At 34.5% G+C, this 11,823-nt stretch overlaps 2 protein-coding genes across 2 annotated transcripts; one reads left to right on the top strand and one right to left on the bottom strand.

The window, feature by feature from the left end:
• The first annotated feature begins 1,144 nt into the window (after positions 1-1,144).
• On the top strand, positions 1,145-2,456 carry LOC118031576 (zinc-finger homeodomain protein 2). Its single transcript, XM_035036035.2, has one exon. It carries the CDS (start codon positions 1,314-1,316, stop codon positions 2,109-2,111), a length of 798 nt encoding a protein of 265 aa, XP_034891926.1. The 5' UTR covers positions 1,145-1,313; the 3' UTR covers positions 2,112-2,456.
• A 5,979-nt stretch (positions 2,457-8,435) lies between these two features.
• Positions 8,436-11,823, bottom strand: LOC118031577 (GEM-like protein 1). The gene is made up of 4 exons (XM_035036036.2): positions 11,384-11,823; positions 11,195-11,296; positions 10,460-10,731; positions 8,436-8,908 (listed from the first exon to the last, which is right to left on the bottom strand). Exons 1-4 carry the CDS (start codon positions 11,700-11,702, stop codon positions 8,729-8,731), a joined length of 873 nt encoding a protein of 290 aa, XP_034891927.1. The 5' UTR covers positions 11,703-11,823; the 3' UTR covers positions 8,436-8,728.

Genomic DNA, 11,823 nt, shown 5'->3' on the forward strand with positions numbered 1-11,823 from the left:
TAAATAAGTTTACATAAATATTATTTAATAAAGATAATGACATCAAATTAAACTATGTCTTTAAAAAAAACACTATAATTTTCAAGCCTCCATTAAATTAAGTTTGAAAAATGTTGTTTTATTAATTTTTAGCTTAATTTTGGATTATTTTTTCTCCTATTTGATTTTTTTTCATGTAAATGTCGGTTTTAAACATATATAAAGGGATTGTATTCATTTAGGAAGATACAAGTTTTTATAAAAAATAAATTCATTAAATCTAGTTGTTGGGTTTTTTTTTGAAAAAATCTCTTTGTACTTCGCTCCGTGTAAAATTACTTGGAACCAATTAATTGAATAACTACGTACTGGAAATTATATCAAATAACTCTACTGAGCGAAGGTGACATCTACTTTTCCTTTTACGCAGCTTGAGATAGAAGTACGGGCGTGTTTGTGAGTGTTTTAATGGTAATTTTTTAAGTGTATTTTATTTGAGAATATATAAAGATAATATTTTTTTATTTTTAAAAATTTGTTTTTGATATAACTACATTTAAATGATAAACACACAAAAAAAAAATAATTTTTGACAAAAATAAATTAAAATTCAATTCCAAACACTTATATATCCATAGATCTCTTAATTAAGAAGAAAAGAAAAGGAAAGATTGAAATTAGAACTTACCTTTGTACTGGCAGTACTAATAATATATTTATATTTACTGGGAATAGCCAGTAAAATGTAAATGGTTAAGGAGAAAATGGAAAGCATATGAAACTATGTAAGGCTTTCGAGCAAGACACCTCTTTTCTGCAGGCCAGGAAATTGATGACCACACTCTCCTTAACCTCTTATCTTCTCTTCTTACTATCTTTGTTTTTTTTTTTTTTTTTGCTAACTCGGATATTTTTATATTTTTTTAATTAAGGGTGAAACTAATTTTATTTAAGGTTTGTAACTGTTCCTGTCAATAAATATATTTTTTAAAAATTAAACTTATATTTTTATCATTATAAAAATATATTAATATCTTAATAGTTAGAGCAGCACTTTATCTTTTTTACAATAAAAAAAAACAAAAAAGAATTATGTTACTGTTATTATTTATGAATTATTTTTAAAACTTTTATATACATATTAATCCCATATAAATACAAGCTTTTATCAACGGCTTCTTCACTTGGTTATTATAGGGTGGATCTGCTCACAAAAAGCACCGGCCATGCCATGTAGATCTTCTCTATCAATAAAAAAGAAAGCACCATCAGTGTAGACCAAGAGAGAAAGAAAGGAAAACAAAAAAAAGAAAAGATCAGAGAGAGGGAAAAATATGGAGTTTGACGAGCACGAAGACCAAGAAGAAGAAATGACGGGGATGGCGGTGATGCCACCGGGTTATGACTCAATTAGCAACTCAGTTGCTGCTCGGTCAAAAATTGGTCCTGCAGGTGGTGGAGGAGAAGGTGCTTCAACAACAACGGCAAACACAAACACAAGAAAATCTTCAATCAGATACAGAGAGTGTCAAAAAAACCAAGCGGTGGGAATCGGTGGACACGCACTTGATGGTTGTGGTGAATTCATGGCCGCGGGGGATGAAGGCACTTTGGATGCACTTAAATGTGCAGCGTGTAATTGCCACCGTAATTTCCATCGCAAAGAGTCTGATGGTGGAGGTGGAGGTGGAGGTGAGGTAATATTATATCACGGCCATCACCACCAGCAACAGCCGCAATTCTCTCCTTACTATCGTGCTCCACCACCGACCGGGTATCTTCATCACTTGACACCAACCCCGCAGTCAAGGCCACTAGCCTTGCCGGCTGCTTCTGGTGGGGGTGGTGCTGCTGGTGGTGGGTATAGTAGGGAAGAGGAGGATGTGTCTAATCCGAGCAGTAGCGGTGGTGGTGGAGGAGGAGGCGGTAGTAGTTCAAAGAAGAGGTATAGGACAAAGTTTACGCAGGAGCAGAAAGAAAAGATGTTGGCTTTCGCGGAGAGGCTTGGTTGGAGAATCCAGAAACACGATGAGGCTGCTGTGGAGCAGTTTTGTGCGGAGACTGGGGTGAAGCGGCAAGTGCTCAAGGTCTGGATGCATAATAACAAGCACACCCTTGGTAAGAAACCCTAAAAAAATTTGGAACATAAAAGGCCAACATTTGTTATCATGGTCATCTCCTTCTTCCAGGAACTGGTGATTAGCTACTTATTGGTGTCATGGAGATACTGAGAAGTAGTCATCTCTAGTGCAATTTGGAAAGGGAATATTGGAAAGGTTGTGATGTCAATTTAACTAGGGTTCTTAGCTAGTGGCAATTTTTTATTTTATTTTGTTTTGTTTTAGTTTCTTCTCTCCTCTTAGTTTCATCACGACTGTTATTCTGAATACGTTGTTGATGATGGGCCATTGCTCAAATCGCAGCATCTTCTAACTGTACGTAGTTTCTTTCTTTAATTGAAGCCTATTTGAAACCTAGCTAGTCATTTGTTTAATTTAAACGGTTACCTGTTTTCCTTTAATCTCAATTACGAAATCGAAAATAATTATTCGACCTGAGAAAATCCTTGGAAAACAACCACAATATCATATATATCCTTGAATTATATATATCAACTCAGTTGTCTAATTCTCATGAAAGATGAGTGCATAAACAAAGCCAAAAACTGATGGGTTTGTAAGTTAGTATCATGTGGCGATGATCGAAGAGAATCCCGAATTGAATCAAAACGTGTTTGGCATGCAAAGCTGCAATTTCTCGTGGCCTTTCACAACTGTCATCTTCTCCTCAATCAATTCCCTCCCTCTCTCGTAGTAATTTGCGTTTGCACTCTACACACTTCGAGTTGATATACCATGAACAGAGCTCAAAACCACTGAGAAGGGGCTGTAGACAACCGTGCTCACAACAGTGGCGGATCCCTAGCTAATAGTGAGGGTTGTTGTGAATCGAATGTCATAGCACTCGATCTCTACTCCATTTTTCGTGCGAAAACTCGGTTCATTTCTTCATGTACCATCTTCATACCTAATCCTCCATTAATTGCTTTCTCACTTTATATATATATATATATATATATATATATATATATATATATATATATCAAAATAATAATCTTCGTTTAAATTTGGTGATCCCGAGCCATCTTTTAATCAATTCTTTCATGTTTAATCAATTCTTTCATGCTTCTTCCGCTTCCTCTATATTTTTTTTCGTCGAAGTACTTGGGAAAAGCAAGGCAATTAAAGTTGGAAAGTGGTTGCTTATTAACACAGCAGTACTATTTCACAGTCTTTTCCAGTCATTTTTGCAGACCTTGTGATTGCCATTTACTCATGCACATGGAAGGAAGACCCAAAATACCTTTTAAAAGTAAGCTTTAATTTCTTTAATTTTAATCATAGATTTCACTTTAATTTTTTTTCTTGGTATGAAGGGTATAGCCTACATATATATACACTTCAAAGGGATCAGTTTCAGTCGACAAATTCCCCAAGCTTAATTGGGAGGTCGGCGCCCCATGATTTTGCTTTACACACACACACACACACTAATCATTTGATCATCGTCTTTCCCATAAGTCCTCCCATGCATCACAATTGGAGACAAGAATTGATTAATTTATCTTAAGAATACTAATTAATTGCTTTGATAATTGAGAGAGGCTGCCTATTTTTCTCTAAAAAGAAATGCAATGCATAAAGAAGCTAAACAAATGTGTAGGGTGAAGTGAGAAGTGGAAAGTGGAAACTCGGGCATATTATACATATAGACAAGTAGATGTTGGAGAAAGGCAAGTAATGAATAGAGAGGCTACCAAGGCATTTGAAGCTGTCGGAAAAACGATCTCAAGTTCGGTCTCATGTTATGTAGCTTGCTTTTTATTCTGCTCCGTCGAGGGACATGTGGGCTCTCTGTCGTCCAAAAAAGAGAACGGAACAATAATAAATGGGGACTGACATTACAGCTAATGTATGTGGTTGCATCTAACTTCTAACCACAGAAGAAGACCAAAGCTCTTTTCATTGGATTACAACATCTCTGAACCTCATTAAACTCATCTTCTGCGCATCCACACACACACACACACATATATGCTAACAGTAACAACTAACAACAGCTCATTTTCTATCCATAAGGAATTGATTATTTTACTAAGTTTGTGCACTGGGTTTCAGTTCTCTTGACTAGGAAACTTGAGGTAATTATGTAAGCATGTGTTAATGTTAAAAATCATCACCCCGATGGATAAAAAACAAAACTCTTGTTCCTTATTTAGGGTTTGGTGAGCTGTTCTGCATGAAGTCTTTCATTTCGATTGATTGCCAAGGAACAAAAGACACGCACGCACAGTTGTTTGGAATAAGGAAAGAAAAAAAAAGGTCGACTATACATCACCTTTGGATCCTCTGAAAGATAGAGAGACGGCCGGGGGGGTGAGTGCAAGAGTGGATTCAACGTGCAAGTGAATTTCTTAGCCTGATTAAGTGCTCTACGTAGTCGTCATATACTAGAATGTTTTTCAGAAACAAAACGTGAATTATTTCCCTCTACCAGCTCCCAAGATTTTTAAGGACATCGGTGGATGTGATTTTACTTCAGTACATTATTTATTGACAAAGCAAAATGCCAGAAACTTATATGGGTGTAGGGTATGGTTGGATAAAAGTAAAATCCCATTGTTGCAAGTCAGGGCTATTTTTGGATGCTAAGGACTAAAGATACATCGCAATCAGCTCTTTCTTTATACGGGCTGACAGGTTAAGATGCCTCCTCCGTGACCACCAACATCGCTTGTTCCATGAAAATTCAATTTAGTTTTTCCAATCCCTTCAAGTACCACATAAGCGACAACAGAAAAGGGAAAAGGGAAAATTAATAAACGATTAATATTTGGAGATTACTAGTTAGCTGGCTAGTTTTCATCAAAATTAATCAATCACCAGGCCTCTTGTAATATTCAGCTGGGATGACATGATGACCTCGAATATTTGACAAAAAGGCGAATCTCTAAAATCAAAATGGGGTGCCCACTATCATTGAATTGTAATTATACTCGTGAATGAGTACTGTTCTTTATTACCAAAAAAAAAAAAAAAGAAGAAGAAGAAGAAATTAACACCAACAGAAGAACAAGAAAACTAAGTAGGATAATTATAGAGTTCACAATGATCATGCTCGTTCATTCGTGATTTCTATTTGTTTACCCTTTCTTTATTTGTTTACCCTAACTAAGATAATTCTGTGTTCTGATCCCAAAAGATAAGACCAAGCGTTTACACATGCATTTAATTCCCTTTGGTTTAAGATATTTTTCAATCAAAGCCTTCTCTATAGCCCAATTAGAAGAAATTAGCTTGAAATTATGGTTAAAATATAAAACTGAAAGATAAGGGACTAAAATATGAAGAAATTAAGCAACAAAATTTATTTTAATTCAAAATTTTATTTTCTCTATTTTTCAGTTCTTGAGTTAGAAAAAAAAAGAGAAAAACTCACTTGAAAAGAGCAAGAAGAGTGAAAGTGGTTGGTTTGACCAATTTTTAGTGATGAAACTCGTCGTTCTTGATATTAAAAGGTTTTATTTAATGAGAGAAGTTTGATTATTATGGGTTTTGTCTATAAACACGTCTAAAAAAGAAGATTGAGTTTCATTTTGATTTGGTTGGTTTTCATTTTTTATGTGATTTTAGGGTATTTCGGAGTTGTTAGATAGTTTAAGGTTGTTAATTAGATGTTTATAGATAAAATAAGTTGAAAAAAAAATCAACTTAAAAAACCCACCCCTTGAACTTTTGGCCACCACAATGGTGGCTGGATTTTAGCCAATCATATGCTATTGTTTTTTTCATTAATAGGAACAGATGATATATTAACCATTTTTTTTTTTTTTTTAAAAAAAAAAAAAAAACCTCACTCATGTTAAGCCTACCTTAGACCTGTGTGTTTTGGCGTTTTTTTTTTTAAAAAGGCTTAGGCACTTTGAACCATTCAAATTTGCGTGCATAGGCTTCTTTTTATCGCTCAATGTTTGGTTTTTTATTGATTTTTTTTTTTAAAATTTTAGTTGGTTTTAAATGGGTTTTTTATATTTTTTTTATCATGTAATAAAATAAAAAAAATAAATTAATAGAGTTTATAATCCAAATCATAAGTTTAATAGCTTAATGCAGGTTAACCTGGGTTATTACTTATTATTATTATTATTTTTATTATTATTTTGTCTTTTAAACCCGTCAAATTGAGCAAGGTCATATTAAAATAACTTTCTCGTATTTTAATTTGAAACTTGTATTGGACAAAGAGTCAGGTTGAGAATTTTCGAAGTTTAATTTGTACCCGGTTTAATGACAATATAAAAAAGATTTTATGGCCTAGATATTATTTTTGTAGTTCAAAAGAATTTTGGTCCTACACGAAACATAGCATGAGAAGTTACATTTTTTACAATTCATTTACTAAAGGTTCAGTTATGATATATATTTAATCTATTTCTCATAATATTTTATTGAATAATAATATAAAATTATTATTAGAATTTCACTTAAATATTATATTTTTTTTAATTAAATTAATTATTTAATATAATATTAGAATTTAATGATTAAGCGGTTAAGAAATTAAAAATTAATCACAAGCAAGTGATGTGCAGGTTCAGATTTTTAAGTAGCAGTAGATTTATGTAAATTTATATTTCACATATTTCTCACTTAAAAAGATGCCTAATAAATAGTATAAAATCATTATTAACGACATTTCAATCAACAATTTAAATTTTTTAATCAAACTAGTTGTTTGACACATTTACTTGGTATCTCCTAATGATTTAAATAACATAGCTCGTGTAAGAATTCACCCACAAAATTTTGAAGTACATCAAACTTGTAAGTAAATTTTGAATCTGTGTGCACTGTCTAAGTCATTTTTTTAAGAAAAAATAGGAATTTTATTAATATTAAATGTAGTACAAAGAGATCATTATTTTCATATTATACTTAGATAATTTATGATTTATTATTTGTAAAGTTATTAAACTCAGTTTGATCAAGTCCTGAATAAAAAATTGAACGATTTAACTTGGGTTATTTTAGATCAATTTAAAATAGTGTTATTTCGAAATTAAAACAATATTGTTTAAGAAAAAAAAATTTAACTCGAGTTTTAACCGGGTTTTTTAAATTATGGGTTCATTTATCAAGTCAATCGGTTCAAATATATCAACTTTAAGTTGATTTTTAAAAAAACTTGACCCAAGTTAGGAGTGAAGTTGGACAAGTTAACTTGGCCGAGTTTAATAATAACTATAATTATTTAAAAAAATAATATTAACACAACAGTGTAAGATACTATTCCATGCGTAACCAACGATGATGATGATGATGATAAAAAATTATGAAATTCTTAAACCTAGACTTGTACTATTTATGTAAATATTAACACATCTCACGTACATAAATGAGTTTGAATTATAATAAATTAACTGGAAATGAACGGGATTATCAGGCATGATAGATATGAAACCTACGTACAATCAATATCAATATCCCCATTCCATTTAAAAAGAATATATTACCTTTAAAAATTAAAAATCCCTGTGCATCAGTAGATACACATTTTATTAGCTGTTTCGCATATAGTTTTTTCTGAGGGCAGAAGGCCAAAAACTATCCCCTTCACAATTCTGGCGGTAATCGAATGTCCACAAATAGCTTTCTGACCGCTACACGGCGACCTGCTCTTCGGTTTCAACAGTCTTGTTTTCTATAAAATGTTCAGCTTGACTCCTTTTGTCTCAAGAGGTCTAGTGATCTGGTCCATATTTTCTTAAATTAATCTCGGGATTTCTTAAGCGTTCGTCGACGTTTCTGAATTATTATTTTTTTCAATATGTACTAAAAAATATATAAAAATCGGCAAAGCAACAAAAGCAGAAATGATGTTTTGTGAGGTTCAAACAATGGGCCATAATGAATTTGAAGTCTATCTGCCATTAGTCGTGTTATGCTATCCTCTTTTCAGCTTGCCAGTTGGGACTCAGACAGAAAGCTGTCCTGGGCACCTGACCGGATTCAGGATGGGTTGTGAATCCAGGACCCTACCGGGGATTCCGACGTATTTCTAGGCCTGCTAGTGCTTAACTGCTTATCAGGTTATCGCATTACCATATTTGCTTGGTAAGGCTGGGCCTAACCATACTCCAGGCCAGGCTTGGTTTCCTCTGTCGTAAATCTTAGTCGAAGTGTATTAGAGCATTAGAAATCCGGCATCTTGGATGCGTGCAAAGTCACTTCACATCAAACCGACGCAATCCTCTCATCCCAACGGAGAACTTAAGCAGGAAGGTAGGAATATGCTGAGAAGATACGGTAAGGAGGAGTTCAGAAAAAAAAGAAAAGGAAGAGGAAATCATCTTTGACTCAAGACAATCAATTGAGAAATTGGACGACAACAAAATGTATGGAATCACGAAGCTTGTTTCTCATAGATTTAACTATTAATCTGACAACACGCATCATATCACAACTAAAAATAACAATCAGTGTTTGGATGACAGAAGGAATACCACATCAATTTCACAAGCTAACGCAACATGCATGTATATGTTTCCCATTGTATTCCAGATTCTGCACAACTATCAATTTTTATCTACAAATTGCAGCGTAATGTTGTTCTTGGGGACACGTTGGAAATTCCAGGCCTAATTGCATGATTGCATCATAAGGAGTGGCGCTGCAATGCTCAATACACATCATGGAGCGGGGTGCTCCAGTGCTTGTTGAAGACTTTGAACAGCATTATCATAGTATACAAAACCCATGAACCAAAATTCATGGTTGTCAGCAGATATAATCTGGATATATTTTTCAGCTGAATTGACTTTGCTTGTGGATGGATTGACAGCCTTCAGCTGATGTAATGGAATAACAACCTGCGTACATACACAGAAAAGAATGATATAGATAAGAAACTTGATGAGATTAGAACTAGATTTTATTCCAAAAGCAAGAGGACCAGACAAAGGTGTGCATGTTAGCCTACATCAGGATATAATCAGTAACAAGCAAAGAACCAGTAAATTCCAATTACATCAGATCCTATTTCCACATTTTTAACTGGAGGAGAAATCAGTGACTCTAATACAGTTGTTTAAATGAAATGGCAGCAGCATTGATATAATTCAATTGTTTTGTTAATCCCCTCAAGGTCAACAAGCAAATTTGCAACAACAATGCATGTGCACCAAATCCCCGGGTCCAAAGCAAAAGAGGACGTGGCACTGCAAGTTAATTTTCAAATAACTTTTCGTGCTAAAGTGCATGCCAATAATTTTTTTTATTTTTTAAAAATTATTTTTGACATCAGCACATCCAAATGATTTGAAAACACTAAAAACATATTAATTTGAAGTAAATAAAAAAATTTCAAATTTTTTCAAAAGCGTTTTTAAAACGCATAAACAAACAGGCTTGTAGACATGATGGTGCACATACAAATAAAAAAAATGCAAATGGTAAAACTTGAGCAAAGTCTTTTAGTATGAAAGATTCCATGGATAATTATGAAACATAAGATTCTAAGTTAAAGATTGCCCCACCCTTTGATAGCTGTAGATAGCCATGTCATAGTCAATCACTATTAATTCATCAATGAATGTAGCAACAGAACAATATTTGGAAAAATAACTACGATCATCAGCATTAATCTTGGAGACAATGGAGCATTGTCAGAGTTGTCTACCAGGAAACTTAGCAAAGCATGACCATTAAGAAAACTGCTTGAGGTTTCTTAGATCCTCAAAGTGACATGGTATCTTGCATTGATAATTAACAAACAAGATGCAAGGCAAGGGCGGATAAGTCCTCAAAAGTATCAGCTAATGGTTGTACTATAAACAGACTACAGAAAAGATCCTCCATAATAACACGCATGCACACTATAAATTCGTCTTTGAGAAATATTTGAATGACAACAAGAGAATACTTTATATAACATGTTAATAACCATGACCTCTGCAGGATGAAACCATCCAGCATAGACTGCGAGTCAGCATGGAGGATTCGTTAGCTTGTGACTAAATAATACTCAACCTCTATAAAAAAAAAATCTTAATGCAATGCTATCAACTAAAAGATTTGTTAGATTGAAAGGTCGTGAGTAAATGCATAAACTGTCAAAGGTTTCATGCATATGCTTCTCGCTTGAATCAAGGATTTTCACATTGTAAACTGGATTCTCAAGGCACTTTCTTATTCTTCCTAGCAAATAAAACAAATCTGTATATTAAACCAATACTATAATTCTTGCAGTCATTGGAGATGCAAAGTTCATGGTGATGAACCGAAATGAGAAAAACAGTTTTCCCGGTGTGTAAAGGATTGTAAAATATCCATTGCCAGAAGACTGGTCATGCATGGTTGGCTCCTATAGCATGGATATATAAACTATGTTGCCAAAATAATGAAAAGCACAATGTGCATACCTTATAATAGCTCCACTGAGACTGCTCACCAACTTTGTAAGACAAAGGATTGTCACTGCAGAACGCAAGCTTTGCTGTTGACAAATATAGAACTCCCATAACTGGACCGGCAGAAGTGGATAGGTAGCATGCAAATGTCTTCACAAGTTTCTCCTCGGGAACAGTCTCGAACGTTTGTTGAAAAATCTTCTCATAACCACCTTCTGCAAGAACTTTGGTTCCCTGAGCAATTCTCCCCACAGCAGCATCAGCAAAACTAGGGCCTGTCTTCACTGGTCAAAAAGCATTTTTAAATGAGAAAAGTTCACTGAGAAGATGGCTAAACATGAAATTTAGTCAATCAAGTGCAGACAATTAAGCTAAAATGGTCTGATAAAGATGCTTGAAGCCAACAATATTGTAACGAAAAACCATCTTTTCAAAAACATCAAGTTGCAACAAAACATCAAAAGGCAATGGAACCACAATCAATAGTCAAGAGAGGATAAAGGGGGCGGGGAATTTCACCCAACATCTTGACAAAAAAGAGAGAGAGCATGACTAGAGTTCTACATTAATCATGCAAGGAAAAGAATGCATATCCATCATAAATAGTCCATCAAATACAGAAGCGGGCCATATAACATTATTATCATTTCAGTCTCCCAAAAGGTAATAGTTGCCCAAATCAAATAGCATCGGCATTTACCCTAGCACAAACATAGACAAAAAAAAACAAAAAAAAAAACAGCATACAGTGTTGCCACATGTTGCCAGCAAGATCCTCAGCCTTCTTCGTTGCCTCTGCCGCCTTCTTTCCCCATTTCCCTAACACATCCTTCACCGCCTCCACTGTATCTGCTCAGAGAAGATCCGAAACGCCAATTAATTAATTAATTTTTTTTAAAAAAAACAATAAATTAAATAGTAATTGAAGCAAATTACTCTTGGAGGAAGAAGGAGCAGCGGGACCAGCAGACACGTAGGGATTGGACTCAGCCGGCATGGTAGTGGCAGCGGTTCCGTCGATAGGAGATGGGCCAGGAGGTTTAGACCGTGCTGTTGATCCCGTGGATAGGTTGGCCCAATTCTCAGGAGAAGGAGCAACGTCTTTAGGGTCTAGCTTGGGGTAGGGAGCGTAATCAGAGGTATGAAAATTGCTGTTCTTGTACTTGTCCTCGACCTCCGCGAGCTTTTCAGATTCTAAATCTGACGGTGATCGAGGTTTCCTGGTTTGATCGACCTCTTCGCTGCTTTGATTCATTTTTTTTTTTTTTCTGTTGTTTGGACTTTGGATCTGTTTAACAGAAAGACAAAGGAGAAAGAAGACTAGGAGCCAGAAAAACAATGTAAACAAGAGTGTAGCATAGACCTGGCGAGGGGAG

Source organism: Populus alba, chromosome 11 (assembly GCF_005239225.2).
Source record: "Populus alba chromosome 11, ASM523922v2, whole genome shotgun sequence".
NCBI classification, from domain to species: Eukaryota; Viridiplantae; Streptophyta; class Magnoliopsida; order Malpighiales; family Salicaceae; genus Populus; species Populus alba.